General features: G+C 28.5%; 1 protein-coding gene across 1 annotated transcript in view; it reads right to left on the reverse strand.

Moving 5' to 3' along the window:
• Nucleotides 1-24,245, reverse strand: part of LOC107437090 (dynein axonemal heavy chain 5) — a 165,860-nt gene that overhangs the window by 51,636 nt on the left and 89,979 nt on the right. The window contains exons 38-48 of the mRNA XM_043043611.2: nt 21,558-21,780; nt 20,287-20,485; nt 17,887-18,032; nt 14,858-15,073; nt 12,325-12,462; nt 10,025-10,152; nt 6,996-7,164; nt 5,969-6,124; nt 4,478-4,633; nt 3,328-3,510; nt 1,850-1,954 (exon numbers count right to left, since the gene is read on the reverse strand). Of these exons, the coding sequence (XP_042899545.2) occupies nt 1,850-1,954; nt 3,328-3,510; nt 4,478-4,633; nt 5,969-6,124; nt 6,996-7,164; nt 10,025-10,152; nt 12,325-12,462; nt 14,858-15,073; nt 17,887-18,032; nt 20,287-20,485; nt 21,558-21,780 (1,819 nt within the window). The remainder of the gene's footprint in view (nt 1-1,849; nt 1,955-3,327; nt 3,511-4,477; nt 4,634-5,968; nt 6,125-6,995; nt 7,165-10,024; nt 10,153-12,324; nt 12,463-14,857; nt 15,074-17,886; nt 18,033-20,286; nt 20,486-21,557; nt 21,781-24,245) is intronic.

A 24,245-nucleotide genomic window follows, 5' to 3' on the forward strand; every position in this document is an offset into this window, starting at 1 on the left:
CATTCTTAGACTGCTTTACTAAAGAGAGGGATTTTTTTCTATTTTCGATAAATATAAATTTCCTTTTTAGAAATTTTGAGGATTGGTTTTCACTGAAGAACTTTTTGTAAAATTTCTTTATTATTATTATTATTTTATGAACAATTAATAGAGTTTTATAGCATTTTATAGAAAAGTGTTATAATTTTTAAGGATTTGAGAAGGAAAATGAATATTTTTTTTAAATGATTTTAATGTGTAGGAAATGTTTTCGAAAATATGGTTTTGGGCTAGAAATATATGAAAAGAAATAATGAAGTTTTGAATTCACCATTCATCTATTATATTATCTTGCACTAACTCAATGTTTTGTTTAAACATAACGATTTCAACCTATAGATTTTTCGGTTACAATTGTTACAGATTTTATGAAGTATCTGCCGCGTAATCGTTGTTGTTCTAGAGACATTGCCAAGCACAATGATAGCATAAAATTTACAACCAGTCACTGCGAATGATACTTCATATGTGTGATAACTTTCCAATATCAAAATGCGTTGCAGGAAAGGAAATCGCTCTCAGGCTGTTACATTGAAAGAATACTAAATCGAAGTGAATAAATTAATGAATAAAGTGAAGCCAATCATCGAAAGAAAAATCTAATTTCATTATAAACAGGCGTAATTTACAAAACACCCTTTATAAAATAGAGAGGGGACAATTTAAAAAACAGAACACCTTAATTATTTCTGATCTAACAATCGTATTGTTACGTTCTAAGATGAAATCTTGATTACCTGTGAGACTAGCCTTAAATTTAGTAATTATTTTGAGCAGACGATTTTTAAAGTTTTGAAATAAGACTTGAAAACTTACTTTCTCGTAATTGGGTACTTGCACTTCAAAAAGAAGAATAAGATCACGGATACCCACACGTGTGACCTCTGACGTATCACCTGCTGATCGTTTATAAGCAAATTAGCGAGTTAAAGTTGAGCTAAGTTTCATGTTTAATGTTAATTTACGTTAAGTTTATCTTAATACAGAGCCGTATCGCAGATCGAATTTGTTGAAATATAATTCTTCCTCGTCTACGTCTTTTACTTAGTTTAAATTTAATATTTGTTGATATTTTTTGTTGATTTTTGGGCTTGGGTTGCTCAGAAGGGAAGGAAAAGTTGCTAACGTAAACAAATGCCACGTTTCAACAACCAATCAGCATCAAGTTACTCACACTACGTCACTTGCAGGTATCCCATTAACATGTTTTATATTAGAATGATTTTGATTCCAGGCTCTTCAAAACAGCAGGGGGGGGGGGTTCTGGAAAATACTGTCTCAATAAATTAGGGAGGAGAGCGGTTGTCGATTTCCTTTTTTCCGACTGAATAGTATAAAAAAGTTGCATTTTTGAATTTTGTCATTGAAAACTACATAGTTAAAAATAATGTAAAAATGATTATTTCGCTCTCCTGCCTAAACTATTAGGAACATATTTTCTAAATTGCGGCAACTTCTCCTATTTGTAGGGTCAAGAAATCAAACTCGTCGAAAAATGCAGGTTTAATCAGAAAAAGAACATTTTTGTTTCTGATTTCATACTTTAAAATATTGTTAGCACAAATATTCTAGCACCGTGAGGATTGGTTCCATGATTTATAAAAATTACGTGGAAATCCAATAATTAGATCAAAAGTATTATTAATGCGTTCTGTTCTTAACTGTCATATTGTACATATTTTTAAGTCGTGCAAAATAATCAGTTGGCTTAAGGGAATTTTTACATCAAATTAATTGACATTTGGAAATAAATAAAAAAAATCTTATATCATCAGTTCAAATTAGAATATCAATTAAATTGCCAAAGTACCTGAGCGCTAGTTAGGTGATCCAGTAAATTGTTTTCCAATTCTTTGATGTTGTTTTTACTTTCAACAATCTCACTAATGACTTTAACTCTTTCATTTTCTAATTCCTGAAATTCAAAATTTAAGATTCAGGTTAAAATGGTTACAGTATTTTTTTAAATAACTGCAATGGAATTATTCATAAGAAAAAAAAATATGTTTGTATATAGGCAATTTTTTATCATTAGCAACCGAATCAAAACTAATTTTGTGTAATTGATAATTTTGCAATTTTTTTATATATGCTATGTATAAAATATGAAGTTTATTGTGTTATCCATGGAAAAAAGAAGTATTGCTGTTTTCTTAAATTTTTACCAAATAATTTTCTCATAATAAATGGAAAACAAATCAAATTTAAGATTTTTTCAACATTCAACATTTCATTTTAAACAGGAATAATACTAATGTTAAAGTATTAGACGGAGAAAAAAGTTCATATATTCACATCAATTATCTCCGTAGCTTTTGCAAAACCGTATTCTAGTGAAAAACAGAAGAAAATCTTTTTTATTACAGGCCAAACTTCTTATTTGACCGTCAGATCTTATGTGCGATACATAGTATTTCCAAATTGGAGTATTTCCTCTAAGTTATATTACTTTCAGCTTTATATTAAAACAAATGTCAAACTAATAATTTTACACAAGGCACAAGAAAAAATATTTTTGGATTCAACTTATACTACTTTCATGAACTTGTATGACACCATTCTCTGATTTTATAGTAGGTTGCAAAAATTTTGAGACGATATGTTTTTCTGTTCTAACTTTTTCTGCAAGCAAAGTTTCTTTATAATGTAAATCAGAAATTCGTTGCTTTAGTCACCCTATATGAGAAGCAACAAGTAATCCTACGTAAGATAACTAGAACCAAAAATTACTAATTCACATCATCAAAAAAGCTTTGCTGACAAAAAAAAAATTTGGATTTAATTTTTCATAATTGAAGTCATTATTTCATTCGTTTTGTTAACAACTAAATAATGAAAGCGCTATTAACACTTATGTTAAATTACGTCACGTCATGTTGTAGTTATAAGGTACAGCAAAAAAATGTTCACATAATATTTAATTTACCTTCTCCCGTGAATTCCTTTTTATTTCACCGATTATTTATTTATTTAAATTTTTTTTTGTTGGTAAGTGGAAAAATCCCGGCTCTAAATTTTTTACTTACAACTCATACGTGAAGCCATTTTTTTTCCTTTGCATACAACCATTTTTTTAAAAGTTTTTCTATTTTACTTATAATGTTTTAAAGGGGGTCACTTGTTTTATATTAATGTCAATTTATTAGATTAAAAAAGAATGATACTCGTAAAAACTCAATTTAAGAGCAGGTTACCAAATTTTTTAAGAATATTTCTTGAAAAGCCATTTTTTAAACAATATCGAATAATAATTTTTTACAAAGAAGCAAAACTGTATGATTCACGAACCGATTTTTCGGATAACATGACTCTACCAAGTAGCTGATCTTCTAGCCCTTTAGCTGTGACCGTAAAGTCTATCACCGAAGTCTTGGCGCTTATTTCTGGTGAAAAGGCTGGATTTGGCAATTTCGTTGTTACAAACAATTGAAAACCATCTGTTACATCACATTCTTTTTCTCCCAACATAACCTGGATAATAATATAAAATTATTTAGGAAATAGGAATTTTTTACTGTTCTTTCATCAATTCATTAAACATTATTATTATTATTCTATTGAATAAAATGTTAATTAATTATTTATTATCGCTTAAAACAGTATTTTCAAATTTAGAATTTAAAGTTTTCAAAAATATTTGTTACTGCAATTTTATAAAAATTAGTACAACGTTGAACCATGAGATTCAGCACTTTCACGTAGTATCCCGCAAATTCACGTACGAAAAGCTCTATAGCAAATTTCTCTGTGCAAACGCTGTAACTAACACAAGTTGTTGGGTAGTGATTGCAATGTACGTGTATTCAACTTGTATTAATAATTACGTAAACATACGTGTATTCAACGTAAAACTGAGAAGTCTTTATATTGTCAGTACCTTTAAAAAAATCTGTGCAAATTTGTTTCAAAATTAATAATGAGTTTAATTCAAGTTTAGCTTTAATATCGAATTATAAAAGTTTTAAAAAAGGATTAATTTGCGCAATAATGTAGTTAAACTAGATACCGTAATAAAGCCGTATTGGAACCGTATTGAAGTTACAAAAAATTTTAACGATAATATAATCCATTATGCTCCAAAACTGGTTACAATGTTATCTTGGAAAAAAAAGTTATTTTAAGCACATTTTTTTAGTGCTTTTGAAGTCACAAAAAATATTTCTTCGCAAATTTTTAAGTAATATGTTGTGAATTTGTTTATTTTACTCCATATTCATAAACATTTGTCTTAAAATACGTGAACACTTGAAACTTTTAAAGTGAAAGGAATAGGAAGATGATTTTCTAAGTATCTTCCTAGATCATCAGATGAATGTTTATGAATAGCATATCTCCCGCACATGCTTATGAATTTATGCGAAATAAATTAAAATTTATTTTATTTTAATTCATTTTATTTTTTTGAACTTAAAATTTGTTCTTAAGAGTCACTACTTACCTTGAATGTTGATCCACTTTTAATATAGTTCTTTTCTAAAATATTTTCTAAAATTGGATCTAATTCCTCTCCAACATCTTCAATAAGGAGAGGTTTGCCAAGTGATAAACATTCTTCCAAAAGTTGTCTAAAATATTTGTGGTTTAACGATGTTATCTGCAAGAAATGTTACTGTTTATTTTAGAAAATTCGATAAGTTTTTGTTTGTTGCTATGTCATACTTTTTCATAAATTTTAGATTTAGTTATGGGATGGAATATGTAATATATTGTAAACGTTAATGTTTTATCTGTTAATCGCATTCTTACAAAAGATATTTCACTGTAAAATGAAGACAACGGATACTGTAAAAAAATAATTTGGCTAAACCAAGGGGCTCAAGGGTTTCAAGGGCACTGAGCAAACATTTTAGCAAATTGAATAAATTACAGTGTTCATTGTTTGAGAACATGAGAACACGAGTTTCATCAAAACCATTAGGTTTAAGGCTGCATATTAATGAACACAATAGATTTCGAAATACAGCTTCGAGAAAAAAACGCCTGCGTTTCAAAACAGTTTTGAGTGTTCTAGCTAATCGGAAAGAAGTCTAAGTTTTGACTACCAGATTCGAACATTCATCCATGGAGATTTTATCGTAAAGATAGCAAGATTCCATCGAATAAATTAAAAATTTAGTACTATAAAAAGAGTTTTTATATTACAATAAAAATAATTATCTAAATGATGGCAAATATTTTTATAAAAATAACTAAAAAAACTTTTGCAATTTAATTTTTTGTAAAGTTATCCTTTCAATTAAAATGTTGTTCATTTTAGTTTTATTATTAATATATCTTTAACCTAAAGTTCGCATTCTACTAATAAATAAATAAATAAAATAAAAATTCACTCTGCAAAAGAAAATTTCCTTGCACTTATGAAAATGACGTGAGTGGGGAGAAACCCCATTTACCTTTCTCCTTCTCAACCCCAATGTTTAATACAATTTTTCAGCTATTGCAACTCTCAACTAGAATTGAATAGAGGAACTATAGTATATTATAATCCTATTAACACCACTTCAATATCCTTCTTGCTTTTTCTTTAAAAAAATTTAATTATTTTTAGACTTGAGGCTGCTTTTAATTTGTACGAAAAAAAAAGTTTACTTATTGAATTCTCTTACACACCTATTATCAAATTTCCTTCTTCAATATTTTAAAGATGTATTAAGACGATAGCTGCTGTACGTTAAACCAAATATATGAATATATTTGTTGATTGCGCCATCTATATTTAACCTTATGCAAAACTGAGTGTAGCATTTCTTCAAACCTAATTATTATCTTCTATTAATCAGTGAATAAATTTAAAACTAATTAAGTTGTGGATAACAATTTGTAAGAATATAACATTGTCAAAATATGACATTATAGAACTTGGATGAGATGCTAAAAACTAATTTTTAAAATCCTTAACATTTGTGTTTATTAGAATACAATATCTTACTTGTAGGTCGTGTTTTGCTTCAGAGTTTTTCAGCCATGATTTCCCTTGCCCTTGAGGATCGATTAGAAGAGGATATCTAAGAGCATTAGTGACAAGTATGCCATTCTGTGACGACAGCTCATCACTAGGCAGGCCACACAAATTCCATTCTGAAATCTGAAAAACATAATTTCACTCATTACGACAATAATTTGAATAATTTTGCCTTTTATACGAACACATTAAGAATTGCTTCTATGATATTTTCTGTATTTTGATGCTACTCACAAAATAATAATTATAATACAATTGTTTCTATATAGTTCATATTATATTACAATGCCAATGTTTTAGAAACTAAGTAAGGTGTTGAATTGTTAAATAGTACAACTTAAATGATAGTTGAAACTATCATTTAAGGTGTACTATTTTAACGTACCATTAGTTGTGGTGATGAATTAGTATTTAAGAACTAAGTTTTTCCCCAATATTTCAAAATAACAAAAACGTTTAAGTTTGAACTGGACGTTTTTCTTTTTTCTTAAACGTTTTCTTCAACAAGCGTGTGGCTTATCAGTACATTGTTCTCAGCATTAAATTTTAAATTCTCTCTTTACTATAAAATTTTGATAAAGTAGGCTGTTGGTTGGTAGTAGTAGGTTTGCAAGTAGGTTGGATAAAAGTGTAGGAATGTGTCATCAAGTAAGTACCATATAATTAAGTTTAGGTGCCATATAGTTAATTTGCACGATAATATGATTCAACTAATCACCGCAATAAAGATGTAGCCAATTTTAATAACGTTTAGGTTAAAAAAAGTGAGCTATGTTATTTCAACCAAAGAATGCATAAATATTGCTTCAAACACATACTTCATTGACTTGAAAAATGTTATATTTACAATGATTTTCGCCGACAGAAATGCCATAAAATTTGAATAGTTTCGAAACTTTACAGTGTTCAGTTTTAATCAAGTTAGGTTGTGTTATTAAGTTGTATTTATTTAGTTTCTAAGTAATGAAAAGAAAAGTGTTGGGTTTCTCCTTACCGTGGATGCACTGACCAACATCTCCATGGTATTTATTTTTTGGCTGACCGGAATTTTTCGCTTAAGAATTTCTGAATGCCAAGAGCTCATGAGTGATGATCGATAGTCTTGATTAAATGGTCCAGCATATGAGAGGAAACCAGTAGCTACCAGAACATCACCAACTAGTCTAAAGAAAAGAAAAATGTGACACGTGAGTACTCAAGGTTTGAGTGAAAATAGGATTTAGCAAATATAGGTTTAAGCAACGATATTTAATCTAGGGGAAAGGACCCTAGTATTAATCCACGCTTTTCAAAATTATGATTAGCATGCTTAGTATTTTTAAATGTAATATACAGTGTTCAAGAGCAAATAGCGAGCACGCGTTGTCATTGAACGTGTTGCTATGGCAACTGCTGCTGTTTAATAATTTTTAGAATTCTTTATTTTTTATTAAGTTTATTATGCATTGATATTTTTGGTGAGTTTAAATGAATGACCTGAGAAAATGGCCCGAGAAAGCCTATAAAATACTGCTAAAGTTGTCAGTAAAGAGAATTTCATCCCTTGAACGAAGTTTGCATTCACCTTGCCTTTTTAGGAATTAGAAATCTAGTCTACAGTGCAAAGTGTATTTTAAGTTCAAGATGAGTTCGCTTTTACTACAACGTTTCAATTCGATTTTACATTATGGATAAGTTGAAAACTCAAAAGAGAGTCTTAAAATCATCGGTAACTAAGCGAAAAGATAAAGTAGTCACTTTAATTGACACTGCGAATTTGATTGCTCTCAAACTATTTGCATCAAAAAATAATGCATTACCTTCACAACTTTATTTAAGTCCAATTTTGATGTTTGTAGATGTTTAGATGTCATTTTTGATCAGAAATCTACTGTACAAATCAGATGCATGTTCAAGAGCAAACAGTGCGTACGCGTTGTCATAACATGCGGTGCTATGACGACCGCTGCTGTTTGCTCTCGAAACAAACAGTGTTCAAAAAGCAAACAAAAAATATGAATCACCCTAGATAACTTTTGATCCAAAGATCAGATTTTCTCATACTAGGATACAATTTTAATAGGTAGAAGGGGAAACCTCAAATATGCTAACCGCAGACGATATTTTAAGTTACGAAATCAGACACAAAAATTTCATGCAAAAAAAAAACGATTTTTAATAATTCCTTATTTATTATTTTTAATTATTTTATTTAGTAATAATCGAAATAAATTTTAATTGCAAGGTTAGTAAATTTTTACATCATTTTGAAGAAAGTAATTCTATATGGAAAAATACAAAATTTGAATGAAATTGGTCCAATAATTCCTGTGAAATCGAATTTTAAAAACTTCAGATATTTAAAATTTATTTTTTCTAGAACTATTGAATTGATTTCGAATAATAAAATATATTATAAAATAAATAATAAATAATTATGAAAAATTATTTTTATCACGGAATTATTTTCACAGAAACGAATTTTATAATTGTGTGAAAAAAGTTTATCAATTCGCTTAAACAGTTCTGTAGATATAGCGAAATATAAATAATAAATTATAAAATAATTATTATAAAATAAATAATAAATACTTGTTAAAAATTATTTTTATCACGGAATTATTTTTACAGAAACTAATTTTATAACTGTGTGTAAAAAGTTTTTCAATTCGCTTAAACAGTTCTGTAGATATAGCGAAATACGCAAACTTACAAAACTCAAAAACACCTCAGTAATGTCTCAAAAAATAAAAATACGAAAAAATCTGCAGAATCTAGGAAAGGGCCTTTTTATGAGATATTAATATAGTATCAAAACAAATTAAATATTAAAGCGCTAATTGTAATAATTTCGATTTATGATAATTTTATTACTCACGAAATTAAAAAAGCATTATAAATCATTCACGCTGAATTGATAAAAAATAATACATTTCAATGTCGTGACGAACTCAAGAACTCAAGAAAGGCAATTTTTGCTAACATCAACCATGCTCGCACAACAACCAATAGAAATCTTCTGTTTTCTCAATATCCTCCCCACAGCTTTTGTTCTAGATTGATTTTGTTAGAATCTACCATCTCTTTCTGCGACAATATAAGTGTCACATGCAGAAAATTATAGATCTATCTCATATCAAGCACCTTTTTTCTACCCTTACCCGAACTTAATAAAATTTAATGATAAAAAAACAACAATTATAATCCTTAATATATTGTTTCAGAAATTAGTCAGCAATTTTTATTCCTATATTGTTCAGGAAAAAGTTACGATTTCGTCTTATTAAGGACTATGATCTTTTTTTTACTTAATATTAAATTAACTTTTAATTAATTCTGAAAAAAAAACGAGTTAAGACGGACTAACATTCTCAATTTAAATCAATTTGTCAAACTAGAAAAAGTATTAGTGTCCATTTTTTCACTTAAAAAACCCCAGATATTTTCAATTAACAAAATTTTCTTCTTATTCTTCCTTTTTTCCTTCTTTTTTTTATTTTTTGAAAAATCATTCCTTGGGAAATGTTACGAACTAACAATTCGTCAAGTGAATCGAGCAAGTGAAATTAACAACCTCACTAGTACGAAGCTTAATGAACGAATAGAAATTTCGTCAAAAGCATTAAGCTTAATGTTACATATCGATAAACACTTTTGAATAGAAAATGCAACAGAGAGTAAAAGCAATCCATATGAATGGTTACTCAGAGGCAGCCAAGAATTGAACCAAACAAATATACTTGTCAAACGAGAGCACTAATCCCTGTCTCATCCTGTCAAATGGAAAGAATGGCTTTAAAGATGCTGAAGAATGAAAAATTTTGGGGCAAAAAATCTTGTCAAAAATTACGATTACTGAATCGTTAAAGAACTCCACAAAGATTACGGAATAGTCAAAAATGTGAGTTGCATTTTTGTGAATTTCAAAACTTTAAACTAGCATGTTAAAACAGACGACAAGCGACGAACATAGCGTCTTTTTTTTTTTTAACTAGTCTTAATTTATGAAATTATAGTAAAAAAGTGTTTTGAATTAGAAGATACTTTTTGATTTGCTCTTTCAGTTGTTTGCTTTCATTCGTCCATCTCTTGTATTCTCCTCCTAACTCAGTTATGAGCATAGACGCTCGCGACATCTTTCGGCGACACACTGCAGCTTCTTCAGCTAATTTCTAAGAAAAAAAAGAAGGAAAAAAAAAACAGTTTCAGAGAAAAATTGATCATTACATTCAAAATTAATCTCAATATCCATAGGCATATTGATGTATTATTCTCTTATAATTATACTTATTACATCAATTATCGTCGATCAATTTGAAAAAGAAAGCATAGCAGTGTAGAACCGGCCAAATTATAATATTAATTTTCTCTCTAATATTTTGTAATGACAATTGCTAGGAGATGACGACTTTTACAGTTCTTATGTTAATTGTTCATGCATACGTTTATAGATTATCTGTAAAATTAAATCAGGAACAGAATGTATATATCAGATATTAATATTAAAATTTGTTCAATATCGGTGACGTACATAATAAGGTATGTTGAGCATATATAATTTTGCTCTCTGAAATAAAAACAAAAAATATAGTAAATAATGAGAGATGATGATTCTTCCTTTATATTAATTTTGTTCCCCCCCTCTATTTTCTATTGAAAAATAAATATATTACACCAATGTCGAATCGAATCCTTCATTTATGCGACAGCTTGGTTCTATAAAATACTAAAATGGTGATGTATTAGAAAAATGTTATTTTGGTCTCATCAAAAGAAAAAAAAATTATTAGAATAAGTTGGTTAGTGTTTGAATTAAAAATTTGTATTTGGAAAATATAAATGAACAGTTTGACTAGAGTATTGAAAACCTTCAAATTAAAATTATGCATTAAAAAAAAAAAACATGGAAGGAAGAAAGAATGAGAAAGTTAAAAAAAAATTATTGGTAATCAAATTTATTAAATTTAATACAACAGTAAAGCTAGATTTTACCACCACTTTAAGTATTTGAGAATAATCATCCGTCATGAACGGAAGGAGTTGGCAAGTAATAGAGGACTTTGGGTAAGGGACTAACAGCGAGAAGTTTTTACTTATTTACTCTTCTTGTACATGAAAATGTGACAAAAAAAAATATCTTCAGTTTGCCGCAATTACTGACCCAATCACCAATACAATAATAACCGATACCATTCCGCAGTTTGTTTTGATTTTAAAGTTACAGGGCGTTAGATGCGCTGCAGATTCCTTACATGAATGTAATCGTATTAGGAAAAAAAGGCTATGGCAAATATCGAATTCATATTAAAAGAATAATCGAATTTTATTGCCACATACATTTTAAGAGCTTTACATATTTTAATTATTTATTGAATACTTCTTTAAATGTGTTTATTATTCTTAGTATTTTAATACAAGTTAAATAAAGTTAGCTAATAATTAAAGTAACAATTAAACAACAATCGAATTAAATTTTACATAGCCACTTACTTTTAGCTTCTGATAACATTTGTCTTGAACGGAAACGTATCAAGAATTTTACTTTAATCTTAACATCTTTTTTTATATTTTTATCCAACGCGTATGGTTTCCTGAAAGCAACGTTCAATCACTATGATAATAACGACTATGAAAACCTTTTATTTAAAACTCGAATAAAATGCATAAAGAATGGGGAAAAGTCATGGTCCATATCTGAATAATTTCAGTGACATCCAACTTATTCTGTAAATGTATGGTTTGTATTGACGAAGTAATACAAACCATACATTGTATGACGAATAAACAAAAGTTGAAATTCTTTACTTGTTTTAAGGTGTATCTTTTTTCAACTCCAAAATTTTAGGTTTAGTTTCTAGTTACATTGATATGACTCACAAGCCAAGACTGAAACGTGTGACAAATTTTGTTGTAAGCATAATTTCTCTGAAATTTAAAAGCGCTTTGTTCAGCCGTACAACATGTATGGTTTTTTGAATGCAGAATTCAAACTTTAAAATAGCTTCGACTATAATAACTTTTTAAATTGAATAAAACGTTTACGAACGATTTAATTTTTTTAATGAACTTCATGACTTTTTATTGCATTTTGAAAATTGAAAGATTAATATTTGAAATTCCTTCTTTAAGCCCTCCTTTAAATAATCTTGAAATATGTATTGGACAAGTTTGTAGAAACAAACAAGATAAATCATTAGTTGATTGTTATTTTGAAACAACTTCCTGTTTTAAAGCATATAACTCTTTTAGATAGACATCCAAAAATACCAACAGTAGCTCGTTAGCATAACATTAAGGATCACAAAAAAAGTTAATGTTTCCGAAAAGGATATCTAAAACAGTACCTCTTTGTTTGCAATAGCATTCTCATATTGAGCTTTGACTTCTTTCAAATCGTTCTCTTTATCTTCGAGTTGTTGTTCCACTGATTTTAGTTCCTTCATGGCAACGGCTAAACGAGCTTCCTGGACGGCTAAGTTATGCTGCCGAAAAAGTTCCGTAAAATATTATTAAAAATGATTATAATAAGGGTAAAAAACTTTTATGAATTATTTATCTCCTTTTTTGAAATTTTAATTACTATCAAATTTGAACGATTGAAGAGTAAAATAACTTTAAGCGTAACGCCTAGCGATTTTCAATAGTAACAATAAAGTAATTACAAATTCTCATCAAACGGTAAAGTTACTCGACATTTTTAGTTTGGATAACTAACACCTTACAATTTGTCTACTGATGATTATATGTCTGCACTTGTCTTCACATTTTTATGAATGCAAATACAAAAGTGACACACCAAAAGTGAGTGATATTCTCATACCAATCTGTTTTATTTTATTTCAATTTAAAAGTATCAAAACAAAAAGTAAGTCTTGGTAATAAAAAATTTCTTACACCCTTTCCGGGGAAGCGTAGCTTGACTGGTAACATTAATTTAACTATTGTTACAAACAGCTAGAAATGTGAAACTCACTGCTATTTCGTTTACGGATTTTTAACTATGACTATAAACTACAAGATTTCAAGCATGCCACTTCATTTAAAAAAGTGCTGCCTTGCTTTTGTATTGCCTGACTAGAATTTTAAATTGAAATTCGCTGTTTCGGAAAGTTTTAACATCCAAAGTAGTTTTATAATTATCAAATTATTTTTAATAAAATGTTATAAATCTCAGAATTACTTTCAGACGATGAATACATTTGTGACAAGCCTTAAATAGCCAAAATTCTAATTTTTGTTTTCAATACACCATATGTTATAAAACAACAATTGTGAAATTAATATTTTATAAGAAAAATTACCATTTTGAAAGTTCTGTAATCATTAACGTAATGAAAACAATTGAATTCAAACAAGCAATTTATTTCGTGATTTAAAAACGGGTTCGTAGATTTAAATATCTTTTTCAAAATCAGGTAATGAGATTTTCGTATTTCATATTTTTACATAGTACTTTTTTATTTTTATGTGTTGCTTTATGATGTTATAGGATTTTCCTGTATTTTTTTTCGTGCTGTGATTATTTATTTTTTCTACATCAATAAAATGTCTTATTTTGTTATCACTTATACAAGCAACATAATTTATCTACCTTATTTTTCTTCGGTGTAATTGTTTGGATTATTTTTATTCCTCCTGTACTTCAATCTTAAAAACTACTGCTCAATGTAGACGATTGGTACACTGAACAAGGTTAGTGAGTTAATATACAAACTTAATAAATCAAACTGCAAACTTAGCTTAGTAATTGCTGAAAACTTAATAGTTTATAATTATTAAGAAAACTTACTATTTAACAATTAAACTTATTTGTAACTTATTTTTATTCAAACGGATTCTGAGTATGGATATTGAAATTTCAAAACAACTACTTATTATGATAATGTGACTTGTTAAGGTTCCTTATCAGACAGAAAAAAGAAATTCTTTCTTTGCGTAAATCAACAAAAAGTTATATGAACGTGAAATTTTTATGAACTAAGCGATATTTTGTTATCCTTTTTTTTCCTTCATTTTATCCATTGAAACATGTTTTATTAAACCTTGTAAACTAAGTTTAAGGTTTATTAAAATATGAATGTTGAAAATTACTTTTAAAAAATTACTAACTTAAAGCTTACATTTTGACAGCCTGGATCAATAGAACAGATTTCAATGAATAAAACGATACAAAAAAATGTTTTAAAATATTAATTAGTTACTTAATAAATAAAGAAATAACGATATAAATAAAGAATATCGCAATAAATAACGTTCATATTATTCTCCGTAGGTTAACATGTAGAATTTTGAAAAATGTTTCTTTCTGAAGACCGTTAGCTTAGTATTTGTGAAATATTTAGCTTGTAGTATTTGTGAAATATCGTAAATTAACTTTTATAGTGTTTTTTTTTCTCGATTCTTATTCAAAATTATTCAGACACTATTTATATGATTAACGAAAGACATTGATATGTGTAGTGGAAAATCTGTCTCTTTGCAAATACCGTTCAATTTGTAATGCTCCAGGCTATGGAAAAGTCTTCAGTATTTCTATTGAGCTTAATATTTTTAGGCTTATAATCAGCCGGGTTTATATTTAAGTTAGTCAATATGCAAAAAGAATTTGCTGAGCTTGAATTTGCTCAAGGTTATTGAAATGAGTCTTCTATTATGCCGCCATATTGAATAAAGTAATGTAAAGAATTAGACACACGGAGCAATCACTGATATATTTTCTAATTAGCTTAAAATCAGCTTGGCTCATTTTAATAAACCTAAAAATAATAGGCTGATTAGATAATACAGGAGACTTTTCCAATATTCTTAGTGCATCTGAAAATGACTGTGACGCTTCAAACAAGAGGCATTTCAATTCAGCCAATAACTTATACCTACCTTTAGAGGTAAAACTTCTTTATTTATTCCGAAGAAAAACGCCATGGATTTTGTCCAGGAGAGAAGACCTGCAACATCGCCGCACACCCTTTTTGCTGTCTCCATATTGTAATCTTTCATGATCAAGTACGGTTCCAATAACTCTACAACTTCATCGTTGATCGTGTCTTTTGGAAAATTTTGTAAAGCCGCGAGAAATCCCGTGGTTGACATAAACTGCAAGACAGGAGAAATTTTAAATGGCAAAATGCAATTTTAAACAATGATGTAAAAACAGCCCTAAAGCAATTGGTAAGCATGAGTGTCCTTAATTTTTAATGTTTAAGGAATGACCTAATTGATTCAAAATTATTTTTTGAAAAATTAAACATTGATCTTAAATTTTAATCAAACATTTGAAATCCTGATTTATTATTTAAAACTTCACAGAAAGTTGCAATGTTTCTATTTCTTTAGAAGTGCAATTATATTAGAAGTATTGGACATTATTTCTTAAGCAGCTGTCTCATTTGATTTTTAAGAGTGGCACATAAAATAAATAATTTAATTTATCCAACATTGTTTAAAGATTATAATACAATTCAAAATGGCACTACTCGTGGGCGTCAAGTCTGATTTGCTGCTGAATTGTAGCATAAACAAATTTCACGATTTACTCTCGATTATTATTTGTTATAAGTCTCGTTAACGAATATTGAGTCTCACAATCTGCATTCTTTTGGTTAATTTTTAAGGACAGATGAAATCTGGGTAAGCATCTAGATAAATAAACATAGAAAAGATAAATAAACATGAGCACAAAATGTCCTTACATAGAGCTGCATTGACTGTATATTTGGAGAGAAATTTTTTCCCTCCGTGTTATTATAAAAATATTGACGTTCAAAAGAGAGAAAAAAAATTATGAATAAGAAGAAATTGTGGGGGGTTGGGGAGAGCAGCGAGCAGGGTGTGGAACCTCTAAGTATTATGCAGAAATATTAAAGTGTTAAACGAAAATTTTTCAGTTTAATTATTCAAGAGAAAATATATTTTCATTAGAACATCGTAAAAATAACACAATTTACTATACTATTCTCATTTTTCATTCAGTTATTTATAATTTGTTGACGAAACAGTTTATGAGTGATTTATTTACTTAAAAGTAGATTAAGCTAATAATTAGATTGACTAAATTTTCATTTTGAAACTTTACATCCTAAGATACAATAAATTTCAGTAAAGAGAATTTTTCAGCGAAGAGAAAAAGAAAAAACTTTATTTTCCTTATTTCAAAAGTATATTTTGTTGAAAATGGTGCTGCCATCTCTTATTTAGAATAAGAAAAGAATACTATATACAAAATAAAAATTCTTATCTTGCGAAAAAATTAAGTTAGCGAATAATATGCACGAAAAATTATTTTATCGAACATATCTCAATTTAATTTAATTGCATTATTTCTATTTTTTTCTGTTTTTATTTCAAAATGAGCGATACAACTTAGTAAGAACCCTACAAGCGGAAGATTTATTACTCGTTATTACAATTCAAAAACTTTTCATTGCAATTTGAAATATTTTTAATATTTATTTAAACTCATTATATTCACCTTTAAGTAATCAAATATATTTACCCTATTTCTAAAATTTAAAATCAGGCAGATTTTAATTAAATAAAAAATTTAATTTTATAGTAGAAAATAATTTTTTTTACTATAAAATTAAATTTTCAGAATTATTTAAAATTCAAAATATTTTTTATATTTAAAAAGTTGCACAGATATTAATTTATGGTTTCTTTTAAATTATTCTTTAAAAATTTAGGATAAAACGTTGCAATTAAGATTTAGTACAACATTAAAATGTATAAAAAACTTACATTTTTAAATCATAATAAAAATTTTTTTTTTAAAAAATGTTTTGCAGGTGTCATAAACTTAACCTTTTTCAATTGCAGTATTTAAAAGCAAAATCAGAAAAATAGAAATTCAAGCATATACAAAAATGATCATAAAAGTTCATTATAAACGCTTTAAATTATTTTAATAAGGAATTCGTTTGTTGACTTAGTCTCCATCAGAATACCGTCAATTTCACTTCATTAATAATCTTTGTAAAAATTCTGTAAAAATGTTTTTATCAAAAGTTTTGCATAGTTTCACAGTAGTTTTATATCAAGTCAAAAGAATATTTAAAATTTTATTTGTTTAATAGAAACATCAAAAACTCAACAGACTAATTATTATGCGCACCTTTGAATGTTTGACTCATATAAACAGCAGGCAGCAATCTACTAGTCTCCTGAACTTGAAATGTCATAACAATACAATAAATTGAAAAGAATGATTCTACAGTTCGTTTTTCTCACTATTTAATGACCTAACCTCGTAATATAAAAGTGTGACGAAATATTATTTAATTAAAGTTAAAAATTAAATACTTTTATACTAATATGTCACAAACTCCTTTAGACGTTGGGTTTCCTTCATCACAAAAAGTCTTTGGAGGACAAAAAAACGACTTCCACCATAATACTGAAGATACTGCTACAGCACTCAAAACTATAGGTTCTCGAACATCCCCTCTCTCTCCTGCAAGCTTACATTTTTCTGATTTCTTATAACTCAAAAATAGGCCCCTCATTAATTAGACTTGAACTCAAATGATTTATTTTTTTCGTGTAGTCCATCTCTGAGACAAAAGTTTGTGCTAAATCTTTGGAACCCCTAATAGAGTTTTTGTGCAAGAAATGGGAGAAAATATCAGTAGCAGCTACTAGTAGGTATTCTTACGACCCGTTTACAGTTCTACATTAAGAGCAAATGTGACCACTTCAGAAATTTGCAAATATCTTGCAGATAGTAATGTTATTATAGTAATGTTCTTAAAAACTTATTAGTGTTATTTTAAGAAGCATTAACATTTTGTTCTGTATGTATCTACTGTCCAAGTCATATCTTGTTAACCAGTATTTCGTAGAATGACTATAAAAATGAAAAAAATATCATTCACGAACATAACGCATGCTTATCTTAAGTCAAAGATTACTTTTAAAGATTCCTCCCAGGATGGTTTGATGAATTTTCTCATAGGATCCACTTGCACAGACTGTAATCTTTTTTGGAAAAGAATCATAACGCAATCCATGATGTACATGATCAGAGCTGGAGGACGACCCAGTTTACGGACAGTCGCTGCAATAAAATTGAACAAATTTTACTACGTTGTAAAATCAAATATGAAATATTCTTATCCTTTCTTTTCTTCAAAATGAAATGGTTGATCGGTAAAATATTTATATTGGAATTTTATTTTTGAACCATCGTGGTGTTAAATTTGTGGCATTTTGAATAAATTTGTAATCTTTTTCTAAAGTAATAAGTAATAAATGCAAAATAGACGATGTATGTATTGTTACTTTCTATTTTAATTATGTGTTCTTTTCAATGAATGAGACAGATAAAAATATACAAAGGTGATTTATTTAACGAAAATGAAAAACACAAATGAAAAACAGATACTTCTTCATGTGCACTTATTCAAGCTCATATACTCTACCGTAACATCCACAAGCTATCATACGAATTCATCATCCCATCTCACCGTTCTCCGTTCTAAAGAAAATCTCAATCACGTGATTATGGTTCCACTTTGTTTCCATGGAAACAGTCAGGTACATAATTGGGTATAATATGAAAAAAGCACAACTACTTCCACTTACTAGGAATAACATTCACCTTTTAGTTCAATTAATAAACTGAGTTTTAAATATGCTTACTAAATTCATAAACTTCGGTAAAACAACAATATAAATTATTTCCAAAGGAACTAGACTAATACAATTCCAACCTGGCGAGTAGCGACTTATAACAAGACACTTCGTTTGATGCTTTTACATGTTGCTAGAAATCAGGTTCACAGAATATGCTGTTTACTAGTTAAATTTAGTAGGAATAACACGATCTGTGACGTAGGCTATAGTATACCCAAATATCTTAACTTCATAAAATAGCCCATAACTTACTTGATAGATTCATGTAATTACTAAAACTACTCTTCGCATAAGCATGGGCCTTTATAACAGTATTGTTATGGGTATGAGAAGAAGAATTAACAAAAAAAAGCACTTACCAATTAAAATGGTTTTATTGATTTTCAAAAATGCCTTTTTCAATTCCATTTGAATTAACTCGAAAGTGTGCATTTCAAATATATCAACCACTTTAGTCGTTGCTTGGAACAACGACAAATAAAAAAGTCATTGGATGCCGAATCTGGGCATTGCGATGAGACAACGTGAGATTTTTGTATTTTGTATCATAGCAAAGTTAACAATTAACCAATCTTACCAAAACTAAACACAGTTATTTTCATAAAAGTGAATTTAATTTTTCTTACAAACTTACTCACAAGAAGTTGCTAACATAACTTGTTAAGTTAAAGAACCACCCATCAAATGTGATCGTTTCCATGTGTCCATTAATCAATTTAATTAATTTTGGTAGGTAAAATTTTATAATATTTTGGGCCGACATGAGACAGATTACTAAGTCGAAGAAAACACGACTAACTTAATATTTGTTTGGTTATAGAAAAACTACAGTAGAACAAATGATCGAGTTCTACTCCAGTGGTTACAGTCATGTACCCATTACCCCTTAAAAAGTACTTACTGAATCAATCATAAAGAAAAATAAATGCTATACAAAGTTTGCTGGGAAAAAAAAGTAAAGCTGATCCTGCATTCTAAATATAACCAACGATATGAAAATAAACTGATAAAAAAATGGGAAAAGAAATGTACAAGATATTCCGTTCTGTTTAGGAAATCAGAAACTTTATTAACCAAGTTTCAAATCATTACAAATCGAAACTATATTAGAACAATGTTTCCGCTGCATTTCAAATCATTTCAATAAATAAGAATACTTGCGCTCATATATTTCCGCATCAAGCTATAAAAACGTAAAAAATTTTACATATGCAAAAAAAATATTATATATAATTATTAACAATATGCGTCTGCTAATTCTGTTCCCAAAAAATGCCACGTTGTTGGTGCGAATAGTGGTTATTTTGAAACTTTCCTTAACAATTGTTTGTTAGCAGCGCCTTCTTTTGACAAAGTTTTTGACTAATATTGTCTGTGTAGAAATTTTTTAAGGACATTTAGCGTGCTGTATAAGTTCACAAAAAAAGTTTCAACATACTTAAAATTGCATGACTGCTCTTTATTACGTATTTAAAATTGAAACCTATAAAAATACTCAAAATGTAAAACTGCTAAGAACCTTAAAAAAAAATCGACAAATCTTGTCGCAAAACACGATAAACACATATCGACAAAACACGATACAGCATTTAATTTCCCTTAAGAATAGTTTCTTTTTGTTAAAATGAGGATGAGGAATTTTATTATCATATCTTGGAGAATTTAATCTTTCTTACCAATATGTGTAGGCTGTATAGTGTTTAAGGCTGCTTCTGCATCTTCTAAAGCAGGTCTAGCAGCTTCTAATTTCTCTTCAGCTATAGCTTTATCCACTTGTATTTCTTTTACTATTTCTTGAGCAGCGTATTTGGCTTTCTCTACACTATCACGAGCAACTTCTGCAGCCTCTGCTCTAACTGACACTTCAGCTAGCACCTGTAGACGAAATTAAAAGTTGAGTTCATGAATTTAAAAATGTTTTACTTTATGTAAAAACTAACACTTTAATATATCATGCAAAGATTGCGTTTATGATGCTCAGAACCAAAAATTTACTAATATAAACATAGCATTTTTCAAGTTCATCAAATTTTAAATGCTCATTAAGGCAAGTTATCCTTCGTTTATGGTTCTTTTGTTATCAAAATTGCCTTATTATATAGCATTTGAAATAACAATTTTTTGATAATTAAATTGATAGTCTGATAACAGGTCATATATGAAATTAATATTTTTATTTATGAATTTCTGTTTAAAAATAAAAAGGACTTTTTTTTGTTCATCAAATTTTAAATATATTATACATTAGGGCGAAATTCCTTTCGTTTACGGTACTTTTGTTATCAAAATTTAATAATTATACGGAATCTGAAGTAACATCTTTTGTTTGATAATTGAATTAATAAATCTGATAACAGATTATATGTTTTAATTAAAATAAGAATAAATTTTGCATAGTTATGATAATTGGTGAAATTCAAATTTTTATCACATATTTAAAAAAGAATTACTCAGCTCTATTAACTAATAAGCCAATCTTGAATTAAAATTCATAATAACGCTACTATTAAAATAACAAATCTATTACATTTATATTTCTATTTAATACTTTATTATTTAATACTTAATATATTTAATACTTAAATATTTTTGTTGTCATTAAAAAAAAAAAGTCTCCTTTACTCAACAATCTGTTTTAAATATTGTCAATAGATCTTTTTAACGCAATCGAAACTTAGCCAACTGAGAACATAATTTCAATTGATAAACTAACTAAATATTTTGACATTAAACTATATTTACTTGCCTCACACAAATTCTTTATTGCATTACAAAACATAAAATTGCACTATATGAAAATTCAATAAAAGAAGAGAGAAGTAAATAATAGTTATCAAATAATAATGTTTTGGAGAATAGAAACGAGGATTTTTTATTCGTTATTTATTTATTAAATTTTAATTTTTCTATTTCCTTTGAGCTATGAATACATTTCCAAATGACATACTTGTTCGGCAGTCTTAGAGGCTTGTTCTAACTCTTCATCCATAACAGCTAATGTCTCCTTCATTCTTTCTACGAGCATAGAAGCTTCTTCTAATTTTGATATTCCGTTCTCCATTCGAGTACAAGTGTTACCAATCTCTTTATGTTTCTCTTCGTACAGTTTTTTATAACCATTGATGAAAGATAAGAATGACTTGGGCGTCACGTGAGCTGGACGACGAAATCTAACAACGAAATAAAACTTACAAAAATCATTTACTGCAATTCAGCTATTTTTTCAAAATATTTACGGGTATTAATATTTTTTAAACACAAAGCCGTGTTGCCTCAGAGGAAAGAGAGGGCGCCTCCTAATAAGATGACCCGGGCTCAATCCCAGCGATAGCTGGACAATTTGAATTCCGCACCCGGCTCGCACTGACCACAGTGCTAATGCAAAGCATTCTCAGTGTAGGTAGATCATAGGCCAGAATCCCTTCGCAATCAGACTAACAGCAGAAGGTTTTCGCGGTTTTCCTCTCCATGTAGCGCAAATGCTGACTAGTTGCATCAAAAAGTCCTCTATGAAGGCAAATTTCTCCTAATACTTGATCCAGGAGTGCCCTTGTCTTCTGGATTGGGTTCAAAATTACAAGGCTGCGGAGTTGAAAGTTAGTAGCCGTAAACCCTAAATTGGGTCGACTGTTCAGCAACGGTTATGAAATTATAAAACTCTTATCACAGAAGGAAAAGTATAAAAAATTATAAAAGGAAAAGTATTAAAAGTATATAAAATTATGAATACTTTATCACCAAAAGTATAAAAAAATGTAAAAGTTAATTATGAAATGAAAAATGCAGCAACGTTAATTCAAGCTTTGACAAATAGTAATACACTCGAAATAGAAAATAAAATAATTGACAGCGAATTTAATCCTTTTAAATCAGTCAAAAGAAATTAACTACAGGTTCTGTGTGTTCAATAGATGTTGTATTATTTTATAATAAGAGCTTTTAAATTATATTTGTATTAAGTGTATTTATTCTAAAAATGCTTTGAACGTAAGAAACTGGTCTAGCAGAATGAAAAGAATTTTAAACAATTAATTGATAGTTTTTTGGGGTAAGTTACAGCATTTTTGGAATTTATTTTATTTATTTTTATTACTTTGTTGTAATTATCGAGATATTGCACGAAACACTGAAATATTTTACAAACATCATATGATTTCAAAATCATAGAAAATTAAATTGAGACACGATACCGGCACTAAGCATTAAAGATTGTGAAAGTATTGCGATAAAACTCAATGACAGCTGTATTAAACAGCTGAAGGACCCGATAGCGCGTTAATACTTGAGTTCCGACCATGGTTTAGTTATGGTGATTTGTGCTTGTCTAGTGGTCTATCACCTCCTAACGTATATACTATGAGTTGTGGGACACCCTATATAGTAAAATTTCACAATTTAAACTTATTAAAAACAAAAATAGCTTCATTTTTTTTTCGTTTTTTATTTTAGCAGTATTAAGTTACAAAATAATAATAAGAAAAAATTATTTTTACTATTAAACAGAACAGAGCACTATTTACTATAACAGAGTTAATAACTATTACTATAGAATATTTACTCGATAGTAATAAGTTTAAAAATAAAGGAAAATATTTTCTCATTAGTTTATCTGAAACGTTAAAGCAATGATTTTTATTTTTTTTCTCACACTTAAAAAAACATCATGATACACCGTTTGAAAAGCCTTACATTTTTATCAGTGGCAACAGTGAGCGAGCATTATATTATACCATATTACAAAGGTGATCAAAATGTAATTTGACAAAAGTAATCATAATTGGTGATTAAAATTTTATTCGTAACTGAGATATTTACGGTTACAATAGTAATTATAATTATATATTATATTGAACTACTTCTACAAATAAATATTATTTGGGAAAAGTGGGATAAGACCGAGTTGCAGTTACCTGTTGGAGCTTAAGTGTTCTGCCAAAAAAACTGTCAAATTTAATCAAAATATTCATTGTTCAGCTGTGTACAATATATTATCCACATAAAGTCATAGGCGTGCTTTATTTTTTTATAGATGACTTTTTTTTCTAAAATAAAACAAATCACCAGGTCCCCACTAGTAGTGTACGGCTGAGTACACGTTTGAACTCCACGGGAAATATAGAAATAATAATTCCTTGCAAGAAATATAGTGCTTATTATTTTTTTATAAAAGAAAATTGCAGAGAATTTCTTTATCTATAGAAAAACTACAATTCAAACAAGAGCCTCCACAATTCTACAAAATATGAAAATAAGGCTTTTTTTTGCTTTCTGCTTTGTGCAAAGCCCTTTTTAGCCTTGGATGTATCTTCTTCCGCTAAACTGCAGCTTTTGCGGGCCCAACATAGACAAACATCAAGGTGGGAGAATTAGAGCAAGACCGGACAATACCCGGGAACTTTATTCCGAAAGCAAAGGTTATCGCAACAAAACAGAAGAGTACTACTATTAGAGTAAATCCTTACTGTTTGTTAGGGTATGAATCTTTGATAAACGTTCTGAACTAAGAATAATTTTTACAACTTTAAAGTCCAATAAATAAGGCTAGTTTAGTTACCAAAGAAGGTTAGAGAGTTAACATTCTAAAGCAAACTTATCTACACAGATGCCGAGAATTAATTAACAACAACGCTTCTCG

Source organism: Parasteatoda tepidariorum, chromosome 2 (genome assembly GCF_043381705.1).
Source record: "Parasteatoda tepidariorum isolate YZ-2023 chromosome 2, CAS_Ptep_4.0, whole genome shotgun sequence".
Classification (NCBI taxonomy): Eukaryota; Metazoa; Arthropoda; class Arachnida; order Araneae; family Theridiidae; genus Parasteatoda; species Parasteatoda tepidariorum.